The sequence below is a fragment of the Chelonia mydas genome, chromosome 2, assembly GCF_015237465.2.
Source record: "Chelonia mydas isolate rCheMyd1 chromosome 2, rCheMyd1.pri.v2, whole genome shotgun sequence".
Lineage (NCBI taxonomy): Eukaryota > Metazoa > Chordata > Testudines > Cheloniidae > Chelonia > Chelonia mydas.
The window spans coordinates 110,927,601-110,954,067 of NC_057850.1; the positions used below are offsets into that span (position 1 = coordinate 110,927,601).

The window sequence follows — 26,467 nt, forward strand, 5'->3', positions numbered from 1 at the left end:
GAGTAGAACAGTCCATTAGAAGAGCAGACTACCCCACAAACAGCCACAAGCTTCCTTCCCCCTGTTGCTCAGACATTATAAGCTCTCCATAAGTAGGAATTAAAGCAAATTTTACAAAGTATAAAAAAGCTTTCGGATCATTCTGGATCAAACTTGCTATATGAATATATGCTATTATGATATTATATTAAGGGAGAGATTTTCAACAGCATAGTTAGGCACCTAATGCCCTTTGTGCCTTTGGAAAATCTCCTCCTAAACAAATTGTCGCTGTCCTTTCATAATCCTCCTCAGCAACTACTTAGGAGACAAGCTAGGAATGGATGAACCAACACAGATATTTCTTCCACTGTTCTAAAGAAGAATACTAGGTTTAGTGAGGCCAAGTTCTGTCATGCAGCTTCTCCAATGCCTTCGAGCAGTATTGGGATTTATATTCAAATCACAGTATGCAGAGTACAAAGGAGCCAACAATCCCCATTTGATTAAGGCTGTCATTTATTCTGGTATAATTACATTGACAGTTGCAAAGGTCTCCTATTTTTAAACTTTTCACAAACATTTAATTCACTTCTCATGATGACAAGTGTTCAGTACACATGCCAACATGATACAGAAATAAGTAAATACTGTTTATATGTAAAGAAATATAAACATCTCAAAAACCAAATCTACAAAGAAACACAGAAATGTAGGGCTGGAAGGGACTTCAAGAAGTCATCTAGTCCAGCCCCATGTGCTAAGGCAGGACCAAGTATACCTAGACTATCCCTGACAGGGGTTTGGCAAACCTGTAACTATGTTGGAGATTCCACAACCTCTCTTGGAAGCCTATTCCAGTGCTAACTATGCCTTGAGTTAAAAGAAAAGGAGTACTTGTGGCACCTTAGAGACTAACCAATTTATTTGAGCATTTTGCGAATACAGACTAACACGGCTGCTACTCTGAAACATGCCTTGAGTTAGAAACTTTTACCCCCATCTTCCATGCTGCAGATGAAGCTGATTACTTCTTGTTTCACCTTCAGCAGACATGGAAAACAATTTATCATGATCCTCCTTATAACAACCTGTAATATATTTGATGACTTATCAGGTCTAACCTCAGGCTTTAAAAAAAAAAAAAAAAAAAAAAGAGAGACTAAACATGCCCAGTTTTGTTTTTGTTTTTTTAAAAACCTTTCCTCATAGGTCAAGTTTTCTAATCCTTATATCATTGTTGCTCTCCTCTAGACTTTCTCCAGTTTGTCCATATCTTTCTTGAAGTGTGGGACCCAGAACTGGACACAATATTTCAGCTGAAGCCTCATCAGTGCTGAGTGAAACAGAACAATTTCCTCCCATGTCTTACATATGTCATTCCTCTTAATACCCCCAGAATTATATCAGCCTTTTTCTCAACTGTATCACATTGTTGGCTCATTTGTGAGCCACTATACCCTCTAGATCCCTCTACCTTCTAGCAGTTATTCCCCATTTTGTAGCTGTGCATTTGATTTTCTTCCTCCTAAGCACAGTTCCTTTGCAACTGTCTTTACTGAATTCCATCTGGTTGATTTCAGACCAATTCTCCAATTTATCAAGGTAGTTTTTAATTCTAATGCTTTCCTCCGCAGTGCTTGCAACCCCTTCCAGATTGGTGCTATCTGCAAATTTCATAAGTATACTCTCCACTCCACTATCCAAGTCATCAGTGAAAATATTGAATTATACCAGACCCAGACCTGACCCCTGCAGAACCCTACCTAACATATCCTCCCTGTTTGACATCGAGCCATTGATAACTACTTTTTCAGTATGGTCTTTCAACCAATTATGTACCCACCTCATAGTAATTTAATCTTAATCACAAAAACCAAATCTAAAATGGCATCCCCTCTTGTTGGTTCAGCAACTATTTGATGAAGGAACCCATCAGCTCTCACATCTCAGAAAATCTGAGCCCTATTATTATTACTAGCACTTGTCCTCCAGTCTATATCTGGGAAGCTAAAGTCTCCCACGATCACGCAGTTCCCATTAGTATTTACCTCATTAAAAACATTAAAGAGGTCTCTACCCATATCCAAATCGGATCCCGGTGGCCTATAGCACACCCCAAGCACTATCCCAGGGGAGGCTCTAATAGCTTTCCTCCCCAATGTGATTTTTGCCCAGACAGACTGACTGTCTTATCCATTGCATCGCTTATTTCTTTAGAGTCTACCTCATCATCGATATACAATGCTACTCCACCACCTTTACCTTTATTTCTGTCTTTCCTAAACAGCACATACCCTTCAATACCTGTACTTCAGTCGTGACTACTATTCCACCATGTTTCTGTTATCCCTATAATATCTGGTTTCACTTCCTGCACCAGTAGCTCTAGTTCCTCCATTTTGTTACCTAGGCTCCTCACCTTGGTATACAAACATCTTAATTTTTGCTGTTTGGCCTCACTCACTCCTTCACCCGATTAGGCACAGACATTCTACCGCCAGTATCACCTATTAGGCTGGTATCCACACTGCCCTTCCTCCTCATGTCCATTCTCCTACCCACAGCTGTATCCTTTCTGACTTCATTTTCTTCCCTCTCAATGTTAAAATCTGGCGTGGAGATTACCTGGACATCTCCCAACCATCTCCCCCAAATTCCTAGTTTAAAGCTCTCTTAATCAGTTGTGCAAGCCTCCATCCTAGAAGTCTATTTCCTTCCCTACTCAGATGGAGTCCATCCCAAGAGAAGTCCTCTGTCCATGAATGCCTCCCAGTGGCCATACATCCCAAAGCCCTCCTTATAGCACCACTGCCTGAGCCATCTATTGAGCATCATAATCTTGTCACACCTTGTTACCCATCTCTGGGAAGAGGCAGAATCCCACTGAAGAGCACCTGAGCCTCCATTTCCTTAAGCGTCTTCCCCAGTCTGGCATAGTCTCCCTTCATACATTCCAGCGAGAATCTATCGGTATAATTTGTTCCCACATGAAGGACGATCAGTGGATTCTTTCCTGTTCCCTTTAGGATCCTCTTCAACCTCAGGTCCACATCCCGTATCTTAGCACCCGGTAGACAGCACACCCTTCTGTTTTCTGGATCAGCTCCGGTTATAGGCCTGTCTATTCTTCTCAGTGAGAAGTCCCCAGTCATGTAGACCTTCCTCCACTTTCTGAAATGTGTTGTTCCTAATATATTCCAAGAACTTGTTGGATACTGTTTTTTAGTATATTACTTTTCCAACACATGTCTGGGTAGTTAAAAGCTCCCATTACTACAAGGTCTTGTGTTTTGGATACTTCTGTTACTTGTTCTAGAAATTCCTTATACACATCCTCAGCCTGATCTATAGTAGACCCTTACGATGACATCACCTCTGTTTTTTTCCTCTTTTATCTCTACCCAGTTGAAAGTCTCTGGTATGCCTCTCACCTCATTCTAGGCCTCAGAACACATGTATATATTCTTGATGTATAATACAACACATCCTCCCTTTTCCCCCCTTGCCTGTCCTCCATACCAATATTCCAGTCATGAGATTTATACAGAGATGCCAATTAAGCCGTAATTTAGCTTATATAATAATACTTCTAATTCTTCCTGTTTATTTGCCACACTCCTTGCAGTTATGTATAGACATCTAAGATGTGGAAGAGATTCCTCCACTATTTTCCCTCTTGTTGATCCTATGACTCTATTGTAATTTTCCATTTCCTCCCCATCATCTAACCCCCTGCTAAGGTCATCGTTTTTTACGTTTACCTGTGGGCTTTTGTCACCTGCCCCCTTTGAACCTAGTTTAAAGCCTTCCTCACAAGGTTGGCGAGTCAGTGCACAAAGATGCTTTTCCGCTTCTTGGTCAGGTGGACCTCATCTCCTCCCAGCAGTCCTCGTTTCTGGAACAGCAACCCATGTCAATGAAGCCGAAACAAAGCCTTTCCGTCAACACCATCTGTGTAGCCAAGCATTCATCTGCAGGATGTGTGAGCGCCTGCCTGGCCCTTTACCCTCAAAGGGCAGGATGGACGAGAATATAACCCGTGCCCCCAACTCCTTCACTCTCGCTGCCAAGGTCCTGTAATCACTGCTGCTCTGCTCAGGGCCATACCTGGCAGTATCTTAGAACCCATGTGCATGGGTAGTGGTCAGACGGATGGATGAGCCTCGGAAACCTGTGATATCTTTGGTGTGGGCTCCAGTCAGGCAGCACACCTCCTGGGACACTAGGTCAGGTCAGCAGATGCATGCCTCCATCCCACTCAGAAGGAAGTCCCCGACCGCCACTATGCTAGGTCTCCTCCTCGTGGTGGTGGTGGCTGGGAGCCTCTCAGCCGCGGAGGCTGTACAGCATATAAGTTCTTGGCTGTAATGGATGGGGATCCTGGGTGGAGGATGAAACATGGTGCCCTATCAAAGGAGGTGGCAAGCAGCCTGTCTCCTCACCGTAGAACAGCTGGTTTTCCTTCCTCCCCTGGTGCTGCGTTAGTATTTTCTAGTCAGCTGGCATCCTCCATCCTAGCTGTCTATGTGCATCCTATTGATGAAGTCCTCATGCTACTGGATGCTATGCAGATAAGCCACTCTCCTTCACCTGCTTCTTGAGGGACTTCACCAAGACTCCTCTCACACTGGGTGGCTCTGCTTGCCTGGCTTTCTTTGGCAGGCACCTGCAGGCCACATCCCCAGCTAGTCAAGACCAGGATCTGAGTAGAAGCCTCCAGAGCCAGGATACCTGTCTGGCCAGCACCTCCACATGTGTAGGCAGTGGAAGAACTAGCAGTGCTGTTGGTGACATGCTGTTTTCTTCCTGTTGCCAGGAGCAGCGAGTTATATGCCCTCTGGTGCCCGGGCTCCAGGAATATTAAGAGCCCAAGGGCCCGGCTCCACCAAATTTTTGGAGCCAGGTCTCTCTCCCTGCCTGCCACCCCCACGTGCCTCCCCCAGAGCGTGCCCCAGCCACCGCCAGGCCCTGGAGCATCCCTGCTTCAAGCGGGCAGCTGCCCTGCCGCTCCACGCTGCGCTCCCTCACTGCCGCTGGCGGCCACTGCTGCCTACAACACAAGATCAGCACTGGCGGCAGACTGAGGCGGCTGCTGCACCTGCAGAGGAAGGAAGTGCATACATGATCGGCAGCCCTCCCCTCCACTGGCACCCACCAGGAGGTGATGCCAAGGGGGCTTCTGGGAGACGGAGTAGGGACCTCACCTGAGCAGCTGCTGGGGCTTGGGTTAGCGTTCGACCATGTGATCTGCCCCCCCTCCCGCTCCCCACAGCCACCACTCCTGTCCCACACTGGGCAAAGGGCAGCCCCATCCCTCGTGAGGCTACAGTGAGGGGCAGCAGGCTGCAGCAAGGGAGGAGGCCACATGTGATGGCACCCACCCACCACAGGGGAGGCGAGGGGGCTTCCTGGACCGGAGAGGGGCCCAGCCCACAGGAGCACGTGCAGTGATGGTACCGGGTGAGTGTGCTGCCCGGTGGGGAAAGGGGGGAAAAAAAAAAAAAAAGAGGGCTGTGGGGGGACGGGACTGTGGAGTCCTCCTCTCTGGCCCCAGCCCCGGGGCAGCCTGCCTGCACCCCAAACTCCTCATCCCTGGCCTCGCCGCACCCCAGAGCCCGCATCCACAGCCAGAGCCCTCATCCCCCACACAACCCCACATTGTGCAGTACAGGAAAACTGTTAAACGCTTACTGTTTCCAGTCCATTTTTACATTATTTAAAAAATATTTATATCAGCTTACAAGGCAGGTGGGGGGAAGAGGGCAGGACTTGGACCCGTTCTGGGCACCACCAAAAATTATACAAACCTGCCGCCCCTGCCCCTTGCAAGGTTCTTCCTTGTACCTGCAAGTCAAGGGGGAAAACAAAAACAAAAAACAACCCCACCTTCCTGCCTTGCTCCACCGGCAAACCTAACTGGCTAAGTCCCTTAGTCTCCTAACTTCCTTCATCTGACCAGCTGCATAATCACATCACATTATATTGATCAGAAACATGCAAATCCAATGAGCTATTAAAGACTTCAGAATCAAATCAGAAGATGGGTCATGTGTCACTTCCTTTACAGAGGAAGTATTTACTGAAATCCTACACAGTCAAAGCTTGCTGCCAAAAGAACAGCAATTAATTCTCCACTTTCAGCTGCATATGCCCAGTCCAGCCAAAAATAACTTTAAAGTCAAGGATCATCCATCTTCATTTGTTTTATACTTTGCCAAGGTAACTGCCATTAACTTATCAAGTCTCAGGCTGAAACATTTAACAAAAAAAAAATGGGGTTATTGGTATGCATGGATACGTCTTTAAATAAACAAATGTTATGGTTGCTGAATAACACTGCCTCTTAAAAACAAGACGAATATAAAAAGTATCAACATGTAAAATATTCCCATCTGCTAAAAGGCAGTTGCCTATTTTCACCAAAAAAATCACACACACGCACATAGGCGTGGGATAGGAAAACCCATAGGAAAACCCACGTACAAAAAAATAATAAAAAGCATTATGGTGTTTTGTATGGCACTGCACCACAAGCAGTAAATTAATCTGTATTCAACCAAGAAGGAACATGAGCAAGCAACGTCATAATGTCTAAATGGCATTAAATTCCTTCAATAAACATGGTCTCTTATCTTCACATAAGATAAAATCATATGAAGAAAATGCTAGTTCAGAAATAATCTTTAAAAACCAGCATGCCTGGCATACCAAACAAACATTCCAGCAGCCTATCTAATCTAATCAGACGCTCTAGCAAGCTTTTAAAACAGAACTATTACAATTCAGCGTACTTTCAGTTACTATTATAGTTGTCTATAAATTAACTCCATTACTGTACCATGGCATTCAATCATTATCAAAAAACGGTTTCTCATCTCTTTACCGCACTCCCCAGATGAACTATTGCATAACACTACTGCAATAAATCTGACGTTCCACTGTGCTGCTAATTTACTTATATTTTGGTGAAGCTATTTTACACCATTTTTCAAATGCAGCATACTCTAGCCTCTAACATCTTTAGAAAACAGACACACAAAAAGCAGAAACGAGAAAATAATAATTAAAGCAAAAATGCTTTTTCAGATGTTTTCATATAATAAATATCCAGCTTGTACAAAAAATGCTGTGGTAGGTTGCCTCAATGGAACTTGGAAATAAAGATTTTACCTTGACCTTAAAACGGAATGTTAAAACCCATGTCACTTTTAAAAAGTCAGGCTTTCCCTATTTATACAAAAGACATTTATATATTTTGACATTCCATTAGTCTACTTTTCTCTTCTTCACCCTACAAGTTTTACAAAGGCAGAATTCCTTTATTCGTGTGTACCACAATTTTTTTTTTTTTTTTTTTGCAAGCAACAGCCTGGCAACTAATAACAATTTTAGAGCAATTCTAATATAATGAAATGCTGTTATTGGCTGTTTATATAACAGTGAATTAACCCCCACTGGTATATTTCAAGAATTCATACCCATGGTGCATAAAATGTGACTCATAAGAGTTCGCTATTATAAGAGAAAAAGCTGCCTAGACTCAAGAGACTGCCTCTCAAACTAAATATGCTTAGCCTGCAGTTTCTGTCATGGAAGAAATTACTCAATTAACTTCAGACAACAAAAACAACAGGGTTATAACTAATGTACAGTAAATGCTCTGTGGGTGTAATGCAAGCTCATTTCCCAGTAATATACTCCCTTACATTCTAACCCATTTCTCACCTAGCTTTTGCAAAAACAACTTAAGTATGTTACATTTACTTAGATTTTTCTCTGAACATCATATTACCAGAAAAATAAGTTGCAAAATATTAGTAACCTGGTTAGGGCCCTCTCTCTCTCTTTGAAGTATATTCCCAAAGAAAATATTTTCAGAATGAAATATTTCTCCCACCTACTTCTAGACAGTAAATCACCTTTTTCAAAGTTAAAATCAAGTCCCATTATCTATGAAGTTTCTGCCCACAGTGATGATTTTCCTTGGCAGCAGCAAAGGAAGAGACTACAATGACAGTAATCAATAAATGATCATCTGTTTCTAGGAATTAAAAGCAGGGAAATACAAATACTCAAAAGCTTTAAAAGACCAGATTAATAGAGTCTCTCTCACTCTGATGCCCAGTGAGTATTGGGGTAAAACATCAATTATTAAAAATAACTAAAAGAAAACTTACCTAAGCAGACATATATACCTGCTTCCCGTCATTCCTTCCACTCACGTTAAAATATCCATCAATGACTTGTTTTTTCGCCTAGACTGCTAGATAATTTGCCTGTAGCACTGAGCTAATGTTTGCTAACATAAGTCAGTTACAAATTTATTGCAGGTTACATGTTACCCTACAGCATAACATTTTTAGGATATATATTTGTCAGCAACATAACACAGCTTTTGCTATATGATTAAATAAGAAAATAAAGGAAATTAACAATCAAATCTGCAGATTAAAGTTAAAACAAATACAATTCTGCTACATGACAGCCAGACCCTTAGCAGATGTTATCACCATGTATAAATATGTATAAATCCCCTTTTCATTAAAGCCTGCCAAATAGTGTAAACCAACCTTGTAGAAGGTGCTGTCACATCTTAAAAACACAGCCAACATGCAAATAAACATAATCCTCTTTACTCTCAAAGCTAATTCACATGCACCACTTTATTTTTATTTTAATATTATGCCTATAAGAAGTATTTTAATAGTCACGTTACCAGACAGATGACAGGTCATCCCCCTTTATCTGTGCCACAGCACACCTGAATTACCCTGCCACATCACATTATATTCAGAGTGCAGTTCTAAAACAATCTCTCACAGGCTATGGGATCCTAGGAATCCTCCCCCGCTATCTCTCCATGGCAACAGTAGCTACAGTAAAGACAGTCTACCTCTTACGCAAGCGAAAAAAGAGTATGAAACATGGCCAAAAGGCCACAAATGTCAGCAGTCAAAACATCACTCTCTCCCCTCCCCATTTAGTTTCTGCCTTAAAGAAATAGTAGTCTATATTTCTTTCCCCTTACATTTCAAATATCTCAAGTCACCTTTTGCTGGATGAGAAACAGCTTAAAGCAGACTTGGAAATTAGAGCTGCAACCCAAGTACATACGGATAATACACCAATGTTTTCAACGACAGATTTCCCCCCTATATTTTCATGTAACAAGCACTTCAGCAGAAAATTCTTTATCCTTGCACAGAGATATTCTTGTAGACAAAAGAATTTTACAATGTCTACTTTAGGATTGTGGATACTGATTATTTTACGATACTGCCACCAATCACCTTCTGAATGTTAAAATTTAACCCACAAATATATAATCTAAACTGTGAAAAAACTTTGTTTTTAATACCAAAGCAATTTACCAGGATATTTACATTTTTTCCCAGTTAGTCATTGCTGCATCTGAATTGACTTTAACTTTCTGAACCTAATAAAATGATAAATTAGACCCTCAAAAGGCAAAAATTAAAGATGAAAACAAGATATGGACATTGGCACTGAAATGTGACCCAAGTAGGTGGACCCCAGAGCCCATATGGAGAACCACTGAAGGTCAGCCTGTGCTGATCAGATTGCAGCATCAAGTCCATAGAAAGCAAGCTAAAAATATGTAGGAAAAAAAAAATCTTTAAACCTGGTACCTTTCAACAAAACAAGACTTATAAGAAGTTATCACAAAGGACTATTAAACATATATAAATAGCAGTCAAACTTCTTAAGCCCCCATTCAGGAAAGTACTGAAGTATGTGCTTAAATCCATCCCTATTCAGGGCAGCACTTAAACATGTGCTTAAGTTTAATCTTATTCTTAAATTCCCTTGAAGGATGTAAATATGTACTAAGTGCTGCTCTAAATAGGTATGCTCGTCTTTATCAGAGCCTTATAGCACAGATATACTGGCCTGATTTTTCCATATGTGCTATGAAGCAACAAAACAATATCTCATTTTATTTTATTTCATATCACATAATTCTTCTTTCAAATTAAACCACCAGAACCCAAACAGACGATAGAAAATGAAGTGTCATTTTAGACTTACAAGCTTTTTCCTTAAAAAAACATTTATTTTCCTTTATATTTTTAGACCAACAGACTATAGACTGCAATGTGTCCCCATGAAAGAGCCTCTTTTATGCGGGGAAAAAAAAGTTAGCACATGAAAATAGGAGAGCTCTAACACTCTAGAAATGTCTGGAATTCCCCTCAACATCTTGTTCATGAGCCAAGACAGGGTTACATATAGCAGGTCATATGCTACATCCACTAGTTCCTTTTTGACATAAAGCTCTACAATATTCTAGTCTATGAATATATTTCAGCTAACATGGATTGTAGGTGTTTGCCAGATGAAGTAAGGTCACCATTACCTCTAATGTCACAGGACTCCCTTTATAGCATAAATGACAACTACCCAAAAACAAAAACTAAACACACAAAGCAACCACACATCCACTTTCTGACACATAGGTAAAGATGACACCAAGCACTGATATAACAAGCTATGAACTTTAAAGACCACCACGGATCAGTAGCATTTAGGCCTTAAAGTTCAGCACCATGACATTATGATTATGGGTACAATATAAATAACCAAACAGTCTGGTATTTCAGTTTCTCTTCCACAGTGGATGGGTGTTCCTTGGCGCTCACAGTGGTTTGTGTTCTTAAAATTAGAAGGATCTACCACCCTCAGAAAGAGGCTTTCTTAAACAGAGAAGCCACCCACAATTTTGGCTGTTCCAAAGATCCTTTCCCTTGATATCATGTAGGGATATTATTCCCAATCAGCAATCTGTTAAAGTATGTTAAGATGTTTCTTCTCTCTTCCTACAAATAAAAAGAGCGAGGAAAACCACCTTTGTCAAGATTAACTCTTTTTTTGTATGCCAGTCAGAGTTTTGGTTGAACACTACAATGGATGCTTTAGAAGTGGGATGCTTTTATTTAATTTTTCTGTTCCTTTTATTATGTTGTTCCAAGGCAGCTAAGACCAAAGTTCCTGGAATAGGAGGCATGGGGGGGGGGAAGCAAGTCTCCTACTGCAGGACTTGACACAGTTAAGTATCCTGGTAGAAGATGACACTAAAACCTGGTTGCTCCAAGCTCTTCTTGGTCAACCTTTCATTAATAGACAAACACTTTTATGTTTTGCCCCCGAGATGTCAAAGAGTTTGGATGCCTTTTCCTGGCTTGCTGCAACTCACACAACCAAGACCTGAACTTAATGCATCATCATCTCATGGAAATTATAAAGAGGAAGAAACAAAGAATTGACCAAGTCAGCTAGTGATAGGAATATCTAACATCTATTCCTCCTCCTTCTGCCCTGATTCAGAGACATCCTCTTCTAAATGGACAATGGAACCTCCAGGAAATAGTGGCCTCTCAGTTACTTCTTTAGGGTGCTTTGGTGCTGGACAATGTGGTTGCTCAGTGATCTTACCCTCAGAAAGATTCCTGAGGAAGTGGAGACAGACTACCAGCCCCAAGGGTCACAACAGTTGCACTGGTCATAAGGGCTCTGACTTTGCACGCTTGGTTCCCCAAATGGGAAAGGAAATCCAAGAGGTGGGGAATTGACCTCTTTCCATGGAAAGAGTTAGGGGAACCACAACCAGGGAACAGTCGCAGGTACCTTCACCACCCACCACAGGGAGAAGGTACTCCAGGAACTTCCTCCTTGCAGGGGTGAATTCTAATAAGCCCCTAGCTAATAGCAGGAGCAATAAAGCAGAGTAGGGGGCAGATCAGACACGTCAGCCCCTCTGCATCATCCTTGCACCGAGAACCAGAAAGAAACAGCTCCAGACCCCCCCAAATCATGAGATTATATCAGCGCCTCAGTTATGTAAAATAAAAATAAGTTTCTTTCAATGGAGAGGTGTCTGCCTGAGTCTGCACACAGCCAGAAACAACAGCTCTAAAGGCAGGGTGTAAGGTGGGCGGGGGGGTGAATGAAATGTCCCATTCATCTCTACTGGACATTAACTTCAAGACTCAGTATTCTGGGGTGCTCTGCTAACACCACCCCAGCAGAGAACTCTGTGGTAAGATGTGAGGTGATGTCAGCAGAACTTTTTTCCTCGCAATGGACTGTGTTCATCATCACTAAGACCAGACAATGGGCAGAAAGGAGAAGGGAGAACATGAAGGAGGCTGGCATTAGGGGATATAGAGGGGATACAGGATGCTATTATTCTTCACTCAAAGTGTGGATTTCCGAGGTTACAACAAATGAACAGGCAAAGGTTTTTTTCAACAAGGATGAGGAAGGGCTAAATACAAATAAATCAGCACCTTTGCCCATTTGTTGGTATGTTTTATCTGCTTCTTCTAGCCCTCATGTCTTTTGTATTTATCATTCAATTTAACTCAGCACCTCTCTTAATCTCAACTACTGAGGTGGTACACAGTGAGACCAGGACTCTCTCAGACAACTGGGACCCAAAGTTTTTCACAGGACAAAGTCAACACCTTGAATTGCATTTGTAAGCAGACAGGAAGCCTATGAAGTTTCCAGAGAACTGGTGTTCCAGGTAGGTAGCTGTGTTCTGAATCAGCTATAACTTTCAGAGGATCATCAAGATCCCTGGAAAGCTAACACACCATGCCATTTAGAGCAGAAGAAAACAAGACATACTTGTCATCCACCTGCTGATCATGCTTCAGCCTGAATAGTCTCGCTAATGCTCCCATTGGCCTTCAATACATAAACAGCCGTAGGAATAATGGAGTAGAGCCACATATCAGAACTCTCTTGGGAAGACAAGATGTTTATCCCCGAACATCCTCTGAGATTTCAGAAGCAATAATGCCTTTTTTCAGGGCCACGCCAGCCACTCCATCTAGGATCTACTCAGGGCCAGCTGTGTCAAAGACAGCTGACTCCAGCTTCTTGGCTAAATTCCAAACTCCTCTTGCAGGTTCATTTGGATAGGATTTACTTCATTTTCTGCTCTAAGCTGTTGTACAGTGTTGCTCTGGGTAGTTACCAGCTGCCTTACTCCACCACAGAGGTAAATGCAGTTCAACTGTGGGAGGGAAACAGAGGAGATGAAATACAATTTAAGATACTTAAGATGAAAGGCACTATATCAAGGTCCTCTAAGTATTTATGTTTAAATAGTTGTGTTTAAAATAGAGTTCACACTAAACCAGATTCTAACACAGTTTAAAGAGCTATTGTGGATGGATTGAAGTAGTTTTGCAACTGTTTTTAATACATGGCAGAGGGGAAAAAAAAAAAAGTCCTAACATGGTTTTGTCCCTTTAAACTATGCTGTAACCAGATTTAACAAAAGCTATGTTTGAATCATATTTAAACAGAACAGGAGGACGTGTGGCACCTTAGAGACTAACCAATTTATTTGAGCATAAGCTTTCGTAAGCTACAGCTCACTTCATCGGATGCAACAAGTACTCCTTTTCTTTTTGTGAATACAGACTAACACGGCTGCTTCTCTGAAACCTATATTTAAACAGAGTGCCCCAGCAAATTTAAACCATATGTAAATTCAAGATAGCTTTATTAAAAGACCTAATGAAGAAGAAACATGCTTTCAACATCTGTTGCAGAGATAGAGAAGTTAGCAACAGGAATAGCAAACACTATTTTCTTTTTTGAGATGCAGTCAACCCACTGCAGCAAAATATCAGTAAAAGTAGAACATCTTTAAGAGGAAGGAGGCTTACACTGGCTTGTACCTTCCAGAATGAAGATGACTAAAATTCCCAGGTGGTGACTATTTCGGAACCTCGTCTGCTTGCTTATCACCATCTGCTAGCTCTGTCTTGAGAAGAAATGTAATCTCTTCCTCAAACCTATTACGCATCTTAGAAAATTAGCATTTTTACAAAATGCCAAGTTTAGGTTAAAAATCTCACATTTTCTAAAAAATATCAAATTCCAAAGAATATTTAAAGCGCATTGTCACACAGCGGCTGGCCATGGTAAATAAAGTAGGTCCAGCTCACCGGTGCCTGGACAGGTGTTCCCGTTTGGCCAATTAAAATGCAGGGCAGCAGACAGGGGGCTATCAAGGGCCCAGTGAGTCAGAGAAGACTGGTTCAATCAGGAAGGGCAGGTGAGAAGTGCCAGAGACCAGGTGGATTGGAGGAGTCCCAGAAGAAAGCAGAAAATGGTTCCTGGGAGAAGTCTGAGGGCAAAAGATCAACAAGAGGGAAATGCTAATTGGTGTCCCCAAGCCAGAGAGCCAAGGCCAGAGGAATGGAGAAGAGCGAGGGCAAGAGAAGCAGCAGTGCGAGCTGCCTGCTGGTTCTAAGCAAGAGAACCACATCCAAGAGCCAAAAGCCTGAAGACAGGGGAGCAGCAGAAGGTCTTACCTGCTGACATCTCCAGGGTGAGAGAGCCAGACCCAAAGGAATCCTTAAGAGGGCCGGGGGAGTGAAGGATACTCTCCTGGCAGGATGCTTTGCAGCTGAGAGGCTATAGGGGTTCCTGCTGGGAAGACTGGGGTTGCACTCCAGTTGGAAGGGCTGGGATGGCTGTCCTGGTACAAGCACACGAGAGCACTGAGAGAGTCCAGGCATGGTTTAAGGTGACAATTTGTGACACATGGGGCATCAAGAGATGAGATAACTTGAGTATTGATGACTGCTTACACTAGGGTGAGAAACAGACTACATCTGTGGGGCCTTTATTATGGACTGTTTTGAATTATGTTTTAGTAACAAACCATGTTGATGGACTAGAAGATAAGCCTTGCATGGAGTTATTGGGTTACCTGAGAGGGGAAATTAGGCAGGCACCCTTGTCCTGCTGTGGCCTGCTGCAAGAGGGCACTCCAAGCGGGACTGCCCTGTGACATACTGCAAATGTTATGCACATTAAGGTAAGAATGATCAGTTGTATGACTCAACAAGGATATCCTTGAGGTGGATACCCTGTCTCTGTCTAGGCTACCCTACAATATATTCTGCAGAGGTTCTACAAGACAAAGGAAAAAAGTGTTTGGTATGCAACTTACGGTTCCTTCATGAAAAAAACTGGTTTCGGTAAATGCAATAAAAAGTCTTAGAAATGCTCATGTCACAGAAATGCCTTACAAAATGATATTAAGTCACATTAGTGTAATGGATGCATTAGCTTGACAGTTATGTCAATGTTTTAACTTAAAATATACATGGAAAAAACAATTTCATATTTATCCATTTCTATACAAATTGTTCTCCTGTACAGCAAAGTGAGGATCAACTCCAATATTTATGCCTAGAGAATTTACTATTGACTTGAACAATTAAGTAACCAGGGACAAAGACCCTTCTGATACTCAACCAAAATGCATCAAAATGTTGCTCCCTTATAATGTAAGTAATACTGACAAATTCAGGTTAGGTGTACAATCTGATAAACAAGTAAAGAGTCACACTCAATTTTCCCCCCCTGGTTTTTAACACAATACATATAAAATAGTCATAACAGTATAAAATGAATAGCATCTTTTAAAAGTCTGATCCTATAAACAGGCTTACTGTGTAAAAAAACATTTAAAAAAATCTGTTCAAAAGGGTTTTTGGAGAGGGCTGAGGATATGATTCCCAGGATGACAAAAGGGTGGAAAGGTGCTTTTATTGTAAGTGGCAGACTAGCAGAGTTCCTTCTTGAATAACTATTTTAATGCTGTGGTTTTGAGGTAGTATTAATTATGTGTTAGGGCACCTAGACTATTGTACAGGCATTTTTTAAAAATTATTTAAACAGAAATAAATAAAACACAGAAATTGTAGGTACTCAGCACTTCTGAAAACAATGCCATTATTAACTTTAACACTCAAACAATACATTAACAGCAAATAATGCATTCAACATTGTGCAGCTCTTTGGAGACAAAGCATCTAGTAAACTCTAACACTGCTCCTTCCTTCACAGGGAAGGATAATATCTGCCCAGATGCTCAGAACAGTACATGTGTTTATGATAAGCACCTCCTAGCACATAGGCGCTGGGAACCATGCTGTCAATGCAATTGTCTCTATTTCTAGAAAAATTAACAAAAAAAAAATCCTAAATGACGTAAGTGGAAAAAATGTTAATTTAAAAACATTTCTATTTTGAGTTTGAGACAAGGATTTTCAGAGTAGAACACCAAAGGAGAAAAATAGCCCAAAGAGTCTGATCTGTTTCTCCACAGTCTTTGGCCTATCACCTAGAAGCTGATTCAAACTCTGCAAACTAATAAACTATGTATTTGATTAATGCTCTGGCTTACAGGAAATATACTTTGCCCATCTCCATGGCAGCAGTCAACTGAGGAGTAAGCAAATTGTCACCTACACCTTTTCGGACAATAGCTTGTCAACTCTGGCAGGAGACCAACCAAAGGGAGTCTTTCCTCTTGTCATCTCTAACATGAATAGCTCTGTGTAACTCTGAAAATAGCACAAAACATTCATAAACAGCATCAGGCCTGTTAGAAAGGGCTCAATGTCCGTAACCTGTCTGAAATAATAGAAGGTGAATTCCTGCTGCTTTCTCTAATTACTCTGTTTCTATCCATTTTCCAGCAACTTGCACTGACTCAACAGTACAAAGTTGCTAATATACCTCCAGGGGATGTTCACACACAGTACAATTTATTCCCCCACCCAAAAAAAAGAGTCACATCATGAATGAGAAAAGTTGTTTGAACATCACCCCAGCATTATAAAACGTATATTTTAGCCACCTACCTTTATAAAAGAGCCCTAATAAATGTTACTGTGAATAAAACCAGCTGAACAAATAGTTTTTGGAATTACTGGAAAAAATTATAGTGGTGAAATTTTACAGGCATTTAGCCAGCAGTGAGGACCAACAGTTGTTTTTTTTTTTCTTGTCCAATCTGGAAAATAAGTTATTTTAAATGAGTAGGGATTTCCGCCCCCTCTCCACCCCTTTTAAAGGAAACATTTACTGTGCGTGTGTGGCAAGTTTTAAATAGCATAAATGTCATAAGAGTTCTTTAGTATTCAGTCTCCATACTCAAAGAACTTTGGTGAAGCATAGTGTAGAAAGACTAAATGTTAGTACAAGTGATTGCACATTCTCCGGGGAACAATATGGGTTTCCTTAGGGAGTGACTTAAGTACACCAAAACAGGAAGAGAAGTTCACCAATACTGGCCATCATTACAGATCTTGGCCTCATATGCTGATGGGATAGAGCACAAAGTGGATAATGGGGACATAGCATGTAATTTATCTGAAAGAAGGTTATGGCTCCAAGCAGGCCGATGGCCATTCAAACAAAAGTAAGCAAGAGTGTGCAGTTTATGGCGCTTATAAGCATCATCACTTAGACTTGATCAAGACAGAGACTGGATGGAAAAACAAATAAAAATGGGGATCTAGTCACCTTTTTCTCTAGACATTTTTTTAAATAATGAGATTTCCTGCGGTTTAGAAGATTTTAAGACATTTCTAAAGAAATTTTATTCACACACACAAAAATTTGAATTTAAAAGTAACTTGACAATGTGTTTTTCCCAAACACAAACATTAAAACATATGCAAACGTGCCTAAATGTCAGCACTGATCATGTAAAAAAAACCCAAAAAAACCCACATAAACCAGCAAGTTATCTCCCCCTTTATGTGCAAGAATATTGTTTTTTCTGTACCCATCTTATATCCACAACCAGGTCATGTCCGCAACATCTAAATCAAACACCAACGTATGTTTCGCTGAAATCCTGGCATAAGATTTCATAAACACTCTTTTTTTAAAAATTTGCCAATTTCCTCAAGTTTTCTGCTCTTTCAATTCAATGCAATATTTTCCTTGTTTCTTAGTCTCTCTATGATGAATTTTCTTCATCCATTCCTCCATCTCAATCTCCCCATTCTTATGCCACCTCCAATTTCCATATGCCGTGAGCCATCCTTTCCAGTCTCCCATGATGTGATGTTACCCTGTTCTTCCAAACCCTTTCAAGCACAGGCTTCCTCTGAGCCCTGGGGTTGCTCAACCCCCCTCGCCCCATGCCCTGCCCCCACCCCACATATTCCCACCCCAGTCCACCTGCACTCCACCTCTTCCTGCCCAGTTCCACCCCCTCCCCCGAGCACGCCCTATCCCCAACTCCTCCCCTCCCACCCTGCACCTCCTGCACTCCATGGAACAGCTGATTGTGGCAGGCAGGAAGCATTGGGAGGGAGGTGAGGAGCTGGGTGCCAATGGGTGCTAAGCACCCACTAATTTTTTAACACCCACAGAGTCGGCACCTATGCTTTCTAGCAGTTAGTCCAATGGGGCACTAGAAAGGAGTAGGGCTCAGGCATGTGAGTAAGACAAGAATCAACAGGAAGGTGATGGGAGGAGGAGTCTGCCCATAGCAGGGGGAAGAAATTTGGTACATCTGTGTCCTGTTTAGTTTGGACTTTCCTATGGATTCACCAATGTATGACACATGACTAAGGTTAAGACTTTGACACCGAAATTTTTATTAAAATTCACGGGCAGGACGTGGGCAATGAACAATAAATCACAGAAGCCCCAGTACCACTGCTGTGGGGGGCGGACTGCCCTAGTTCGAGTCGGAAGTCATGGAGGTCTGTTTGAGTCGTGACCTCCGTGACAAAACTGTATCCTTACACATGATGTTTGCTGAGCATCTTTACTCTGCATGTATGTTACATCACTTTCCCCTTAGTCTGTCTTGTTTATTTGGATTGTAAGCTCTTTGAGGCAGACATTGTTTTGTTCGTTTGTACAGTGCTTAGAACAATGAGACCTTGTTCTCAATTGATCTCTAAGTGCTACCATAATACACATAAATGGTAACACCTGCTGTGACACTGTCAGTCAGGAGGGGCTTCAGAGTTAGAATTGGGCTTTTAAGTTGAATGCCAGAGAGGAAAGGAACCTAACAGAGCTATTTTCTTCCTCCACAGATGGGGCTAAACTTCTCTTTTTAACTTCATTAAGAAGGAGATTTTGCTGGCAGGGCAGACTCCCTTTCTTCTCCCAATATCCATGGAAGGAACGGAGAGCTGGCAGTGTGGATCCTGTAGGGGAGAGGAAAGCAAAACCAAAAGTTGCCATCTCTTCTTTCCTACTGCTCCTAATGGGGAAAAGAAGCTGAGGATGGGGAAGAAGAGGCTTTTTTAATCACACTTTCCCTCAGAGGGGGATCAGATCTTTTATTGCTGTTAATTACCTGTATTATGGTAACACCTAGAAGTCCCAGTCAGGATCAAAGCCCAAGTGAACACAGACTAAGAAACAGTCCCTGGAGATCCCACCATCTAATAAAGACAAGATGCAACAAGTGATTGTAACACTGAAGTAGTACACAGAAGGAAGGGCAATGGAAACAGGAATAGGAACATGCGTCCACCAGGGTCCAATAAATTATTTCGCTATTAGAAGTCCTCACTGGCCAATCCATCTTGCCATTATCAGTTGGCACTTTCCCAAAGGTATTATGAATAAAGTGGGTCTGGCACAAAGATGCAAAGGAGGACAGAGTAATGGCTTCATCGTCAATCAGGATTGTGTTCCAAGCATGAGGGTCTGGAAGGAAGATAGAAGTATGAAGGTGCTTGGGGGAGCAGAGAAATGGGCAATAGAAACTAGCACTGAGGTGACCCATGCTCCTACATGCAGAACAGTTGGGAGTCCTCAGACAGTCATCAGCTCATTTGGTTAATCCTACTTCAGATTTCCCTATGTGGCAAACCCTCATTTCACCAACCAGTGAAAAGCGAGAGCAGTCCTTTCCCTACACCGGGGAGAGGAAGTCTCAGATGCTTTTAGCAGGGGAGGAGAAAACTGGGTTCTCCAGCATAAATTGGCTGGAGTGAGGGCAAAGATCTCATCCACAGTATACACATACACCTTGGGTACATACATAGTACATACACAGCTTTTATAAGCAGTTAGAAAATGCAAGTGTCTTCAGAGTTAAGGCTCTTTTGGAACAGAATGTAGTCATAACAGAACACCACTGTAACCATATTATTGGTCTACTAATTATTAATGCTAAGATTTTGTCACGGTTATTTTTAGTAAAAGTCACAGATTGTGAATTGCCCATGACCTATCTGTGACTTTACTAAAATTAACCAGGGCAGGGCTAAGTAGGGGAGAGGAATGGAGTCTCATGGGGGAGAGAGAAGAACTGACAGGCTGAGCCCCTCACCATGGTGGGGGGGCACAGCCACGGCTCCATCACCCGCAGCACAAGAAGTCACAGCGGTCCAGTAAAGTCATGGAGTCCGTGACTGCTGTGACCAAATCATAGCCTTACTTATTATTGCCTAAGGCTCTGTCTACAATACAAAAATGTGCAGATCCTGAGTGTGTTTTCAAAAGGTCATGCCCTATCCATATCCACCTGCGTAGTTATGTTACCTGCAATGGTTTTTGAAACTGATCTTCAAAACTGCATATGACAATTTTTTTGTAGCATAGACAGGGCCTAGGTATGCCTTAACTGAATTTACATCCTTTCGCTGTTTCAGTCAGCCCATATCACTATAACAACATTGGTCTTTGCAAACATATAATCCTGAGCAGGAGGAAAAATAAATGAACCTTTGATCTGTGGTCATACCATTATTTATATACGGTTACAGTAATCCTCATTTTTCAAAATACCCAAACCTTATACAAACAAGGGCTGTAAAATATAACAGACACACTTGACAGGGTACAGGATTTGCACTGGCTCACCACAAAAGATGTCATGCTTTACTCATTTGGAAAGTACCTAAGCACTACATCTAAACTCATTCTGAAAGGAGAGGCCAGTTCCTCCTGGTTTGTACAAAAACTATTTATCAGAAAACCACGCACTCTCAGAAATCTCCCAGAGCAGTAACTAACAACTATATTCAGAGGAAAAAAAACAATTATATGCACGTGCACACAAAAAGGATATTACATAATGTGCACAGTATGAAATCTTAACGTAAATTTTGACACAAGGATAGCTGCTTGACAGTAGTTGCTTCATCAGACTGTGGCAGCCTGTGCCACAGAACAACCACCTCACTTACATTGTCTAAGTGCAGGGTTCACTAACTTGCAAAAAGCTAATGGCCCACATTTTCAAAAGTAGAACCTAAAGTTAGGATCTGGGGAAATTCTGAGAACCCAACAATTCCCACTGACCTTAGTGGTGCTTAGGATTTTTTAATATCAGGCCATTTATTTAGGTGCCTAAATATTAATTTAGAAACTTCACTTTGGGCTCCTGTTTTTAAAAACCTTGGCCAATGACTGCTGTACATGTTTTTGAAGATGAGTTCTTTCCTACTAAAATGAGAGCGTAGCTACTTAGGTTGAAAACTGTTACCAACTCTCGTGATTTCATCACAAGTCTCACAATGTTTGGAGTTTTTCTTAAAGCCCCAGATGCTAGAACCAAGAGGCTGAATGAAAATCTCATCTTTAGGGAGTTTTTTTGTTTGTCTGTTTTTTGGTGGGGTTTTTTTGAGTTTCTAGCCTTCATATTTGCAGAGAAAACTTTAAAAATGCAAAGTGAACCCTAAAGGCTCAAAAACCAGAAGGCAAATAACTAACTCCAAATTCATTATTTAAAAAAAAAAAAAAAAAAAAGTTATTCACCTTGTGCAGTCACAATGGTTCTTCGAGATGTACCTCTCTGCCCCCTCCCCCCCATGGGTGCTCCACAACCCACCCTTCCGCCCTCTACTTTGGACTTCTTGTCCATGACTCTGCGGTAGAGCAAGAACTGAGGGGGGGTGGGTTACCCTGCATGCGCTGGCAGGGCACAAGGTGAGACAGTGCCTTACGGACACGGCTACTGAAGTTCTCCAATCAGCAGCGCAGGGACACAAGCACGGCTACAGTGGAGCACCCTTGGGTCACACATCTTGAAGAACCATCATTACTGCACAAGGTGAGTAACTACTTCTTTCAGTAGCATCCCTTTGGGTGCTCCACTGTAGGTGACTCCGTAGCAGTACCCCTACCAGAGGTCTGGGGCTTCGGAGTTGGGTCAATAACAGATGACACTATTGTGAGGGAGCCATACATGGCATCGGAGGCGGAGTCCCCAGTGATCGTATGATGTTCTGTGAAGGTGTGGACGGACGCCCATGTCGCCGCTCTACCGATTTCTGAGATAGGGAAATTCTTGAAGAAGGCGACAGAGGAAGAGACTAGCCTCATGGAATGTATGGTCCTCAAAGTCGCTTCTTCCTCAATGCTTCCCTCCTGCGCCTCTACGATCTCTTCTGGCAGTTCCAAGGCTCTGAATGCCATGGTCAAGGGTGAGGCCAAAAGCCCGAGAGGCGTGGGGGCAATATGCAGCCCAAGGATCCCAGTATGGCCACTGGGGTGGTGGTGCCCATGGTTGGCCATACCAAGGTGGTGGTGGTGGGCCATCTGAGGATATGCTGAGGGGTCCTCTTGGTAGTGGACACCATAGGGAGCATGACAGAAGTAATGAGACACTGCCTCCTCTGGTTTGCTGTTCGAGACCGCACTAGCGAGCGGGTGTGCATGGCAGGGCAGCGGAGAAAACTCCCAGCCGAGGTCCTGGTACCGAGGAGACTCCAATACGTCGAATATGTGGAGGTCTCTCGAGTGCCGGAATTCCAGCAGTACCGACCGACTCGGTGCCAGTGCTGGTACTGAGGGGGTTAGAGATCTTGTCCACACTGACCACTCTGGTGCTGGATGGGGCATTGATGATGGTGCCACGATGGTATGGCACATTTCGGCAGCATCTTCTTAGTGGAGTGCTGGCTCCTGTCTTTGTCCTTCAGTGCCTGTGCCCATTGGGTCCTTAGGTGCATCAACAGCACCTGCTACTCCAGATCTTCATGAGCCATGGGTACCAGGCAGGGATTGTCTCAATGCCGATGATACCAAGGATACCAAGCATGCCAGAAATAGTTTACAGCTGACACAGAGCTCACTCTGGGGATTTCCCTCTCTTTTTTGATGACTTGCGAGAGGGGTCTGCAGTATTTTGAGGGTTGTAGGAAAGACTCATGTCTGCCAGGTAACTCTCAGTGCAGGTCCAGGGAGAGTTCGAGGGCCTTTTGACCCATGAAGATGATCTTCTGTCTCAACTCCCTGTCCTTGCGAGACCTGGGTCTGAGCTGCTGGCAGAGACCACACTTCTATGGAATGTGGCCTTCCCTGAGGCAGGATATGCACCGGGAGAGTTTGTCTGCTACAGGGATGGCCTCTTTGCAGGAGAGCGACTTCTTGATGCCCAGTGAACCAGGCATACCTGTTGAGGAAGGGTCCCTGACAAAAAGGAGGGTGGGGGGAATAAAAGTCGTTTGCTTTTTTGTTTCGGAACAAAGTAAAAGAAGAAGAAGAAACAACAACTAAGACCAGGAAGACTAACTATAGAAATGCAAAAGAAGGGAATGGTTGGAAACAGATTGCTAATAGCTCTGTCTCTAGCCAGGGGCAGTTGAGAAGGAACTGAGGGGGGCTAGCTCACGCATGTTGGCTAGCCTTGTAGTGGGGCATGAGGAGAGACAGTGGGTGTGCAGGCCTAATGGACACTACTACTGAAGTGCTCCAATAAGAAGCGCAGGGACACAAGCACACCTACAGTGGAGCGCACCCATAAGGATACTACTCAAAGAAGAATCTTTTGACTTCAAGCCTTTGGGGGCGGGGGGGGGAGAGGGCACCACAGGGGGGCACTGAGTCAAGATCTTTGAACATTTGTTATTGGCAAAACTGGTATTTTGAAATTAAGGCCCTGATTCTCCACTATGTCATAGAATCATAGAATATCAGGGTTGGAAGGGACCTCAGGAGGTCATCTAGTCCAATCCCCTGCTCAAAGCAGGACCAATTCCCAACTAAATCATCCCAGCCAGGGCTTTGGCAAGCCTGACCTTAAAAACTTTGAAGGAAGGAGATTCCACCACCTCCCTAGGTAACGCATTCCGGTGTTTCACCACCCTCCTAGTGAAAAAGTTTTTCCTAATATCTAACCTAAACCTCCCCCACTGCAACTTGAGACCATTAGGCCTCGTTCTGTCATCTGCTATCACTGAGAACAGTCGAGATCCATCGTCTTTGGAACCCCTTTCAGGTAGTTGAAAGCAGCTATCAAATCCCCCCTCATTCTTCTCTTCCGCAGACTAAACAAACCCAGTTCCCTCAGCCTCGCCTCATGAGTCATGTGTTCCAGTCCCCTAATCATTTTTGTTGCCCTCTGCTGGACTCTTTCCAATTTTTCCACATCCTTCTTGTGGTGTGGGGCCCAAAACTGGAGACAGCACTCCAGATGACGCCTCACCAATGTCAAATAGAGGGGAACGATCACGTCCCTCAATCTGCTGGCAATGCCCCTACTTATACATCCCAAAATGCCATTGGCCTTCTTGGCAACAAGAGCACACTGTTGACTCATATCCAGCTTCTCGTCCACTGTAACCCCTCGGTCCCTTTCTGCAGAACTGCTGCCTAGCCATTTGTCCCTAGTCTGTAGCGGTCCATGGGATTCTTCCATCTTAAGTGCAGGACTCTGCACTTCTCCTTGTTGAATCTCATCAGATTTCTTTTGGCCCAGTCCTCTAATTTGTCTAGGGCCCTCTGTATCCTATCCCTACCCTCCAACCTATCTACCTCTCCTCCCAGTTTAGTGTCATCTGCAAACTTGCTGAGGGTGCAATCCACACCATCCTCCAGATCATTGATGAAGATATTGAACAAAACCAGCCCCATGACCAACCCTTGGGGCACTCCACTTGATACCGGCTGCCAACTAGACATGGAGCCATTGATCACTACCCGTTGAGCCCAACAATCTAGCCAGCTTTCTATCCACTTTATCGTCCATTCATCCAGCCCATACTTCTTTAACTTACTGGCAAGAATACTGTGGGAGACAGTGTCAAAAGCTTTGCTAAAGTCAAGGAACAACACGTCCACCGCTTTCCCCTCATCCACAGAGCCAGTTATCTCGTCATAGAAGGCAATTAGATTAGTCAGGCATGACTTGCCCTTGGTGAATCCATGCTGACTGTTCCTGATCACTTTCCTCTCCTCTAAGTGCTTCAGAATTGATTCCTTGAGGACCTGCTCCATGATTTTTCATGATTTTTCCAGGGACTGAGGTGAGGCTGACTGGCCTGTAGTTCCCAGGATCCTCCTTCTTTCCTTTTTTAAAGATGGGCACTACATTAGCTTTTTTCCAGTCTTCCGGGACCTCCCCCGATCACCATGAGTTTTCAAAGATAATGGCCAATGGCTCTGCAATCACATCCACCAACTCCTTTAGCACTCTCGGATGCAGCGCATCCGGCCCCATGGACTTGTGCTCGTCCAGCTTTTCTAAATAGTCCCGAACCACTTCTTTCTCCACAGAGGGCTGATCACCTCCTCCCCATGCTGTGCTGCCCAGTGCAGCAGTCTGGGAGCTGACCTTGTTCGTGAAGAGAAAGGGGAAAAAAGCATTGAGTACATTAGCTTTTTCCACATCCTCTGTCACTAGGTTGCCTCCCTCATTCAGTAAGGGGCCCACACTTTCCCTGACTTTCTTCTTGTTAACATACCTGAAGAAACCCTTCTTGTTACTCTTAACATCTCTTGCTAGCTGCAACTCCAGGTGTGATTTGGCCTTTCTGATTTCACTCCTGCATGCCCGAGCAATGTTTTTATACTCTTCCCTGGTCATTTGTCCAGTCTTCCACTTCTTGTAAGCTTCTTTTTTGTGTTTAAGATCAGCAAGGATTTCACTGTTAAGCCAAGCTGGTCGCCTGCCATATTTACTATTCTTTCTACACATCGGGATGGTTTGTCCCTGTAACCTCGACAAGGATTCTTTAAAATACAGCCAGCTCTCCTGGACTCCTTTCCCCCTCATGTTATTCTCCCAGGGGATCCTTCCCATCAGTTCCCTGAGGGAGTCAAAGTCTGCTTTTCTGAAGTCGAGGGTCCGTATTCTGCTGCTCTCCTTTCTTCCCTGAGTCAGGATCCTGAACTCGACCATCTCATGGTCACTGCCTCCCAGGTTCCCATCCACTTTAGCTTCCCCTACTAATTCTTCCCGGTTTGTGAGCAGCAGGTCAAGAAGAACTCTGCCCCTAGTTGGTTCCTCCAGCACTTGCACCAGGAAATTGTCCCCTACACTTTCCAAAAACTTCCTGGATTGTCTGTGCACCGCTGTATTGCTCTCCCAGCAGATATCAGGGTGATTGAAGTCTCCCATGAGAACCAGGGCCTGTGATCTAGTAACTGCCGTTAGTTGCCGGAAGAAAGCCTCGTCCACCTCATCCCCCTGATCCGGTGGTCTATAGCAGACTCCCACCACGACATCACCCTTGTTGCTCACGCTTCTAAACTTAATCCAGAGACACTCAGGTTTTTCTGCAGTTTCATACCGGAGCTCTGAGTAGTCATACTGCTCTCTTACATACAATGCAACTCCCCCACCTTTTCTGCCCGGCCTGTCCTTCCTGAACAGTTTATATCCATCCATGACAGTACTCCAGTCATGTGAGTTATCCCACCAAGTCTCTGTTATTCC

At 43.2% G+C, this 26,467-nt stretch overlaps 1 protein-coding gene across 23 annotated transcripts in view; it reads right to left on the reverse strand.

Moving 5' to 3' along the window:
* The window catches only part of HIVEP1 (HIVEP zinc finger 1), a 199,523-nt gene that overhangs the window by 114,126 nt on the left and 58,930 nt on the right, over positions 1–26,467 (reverse strand). The window contains exon 1 of one of the 23 annotated variants that reach the window (XM_043540110.1): positions 8,699–8,822. The exons of the other annotated variants lie outside the window; for them this stretch is intronic. Coding sequence (XP_043396045.1) covers positions 8,699–8,717 — 19 coding nt within the window. The 5' untranslated portion in view covers positions 8,718–8,822. Of the gene's footprint in view, positions 1–8,698; positions 8,823–26,467 lie in introns of those variants that run through there. 23 annotated transcript variants of the gene reach the window in all.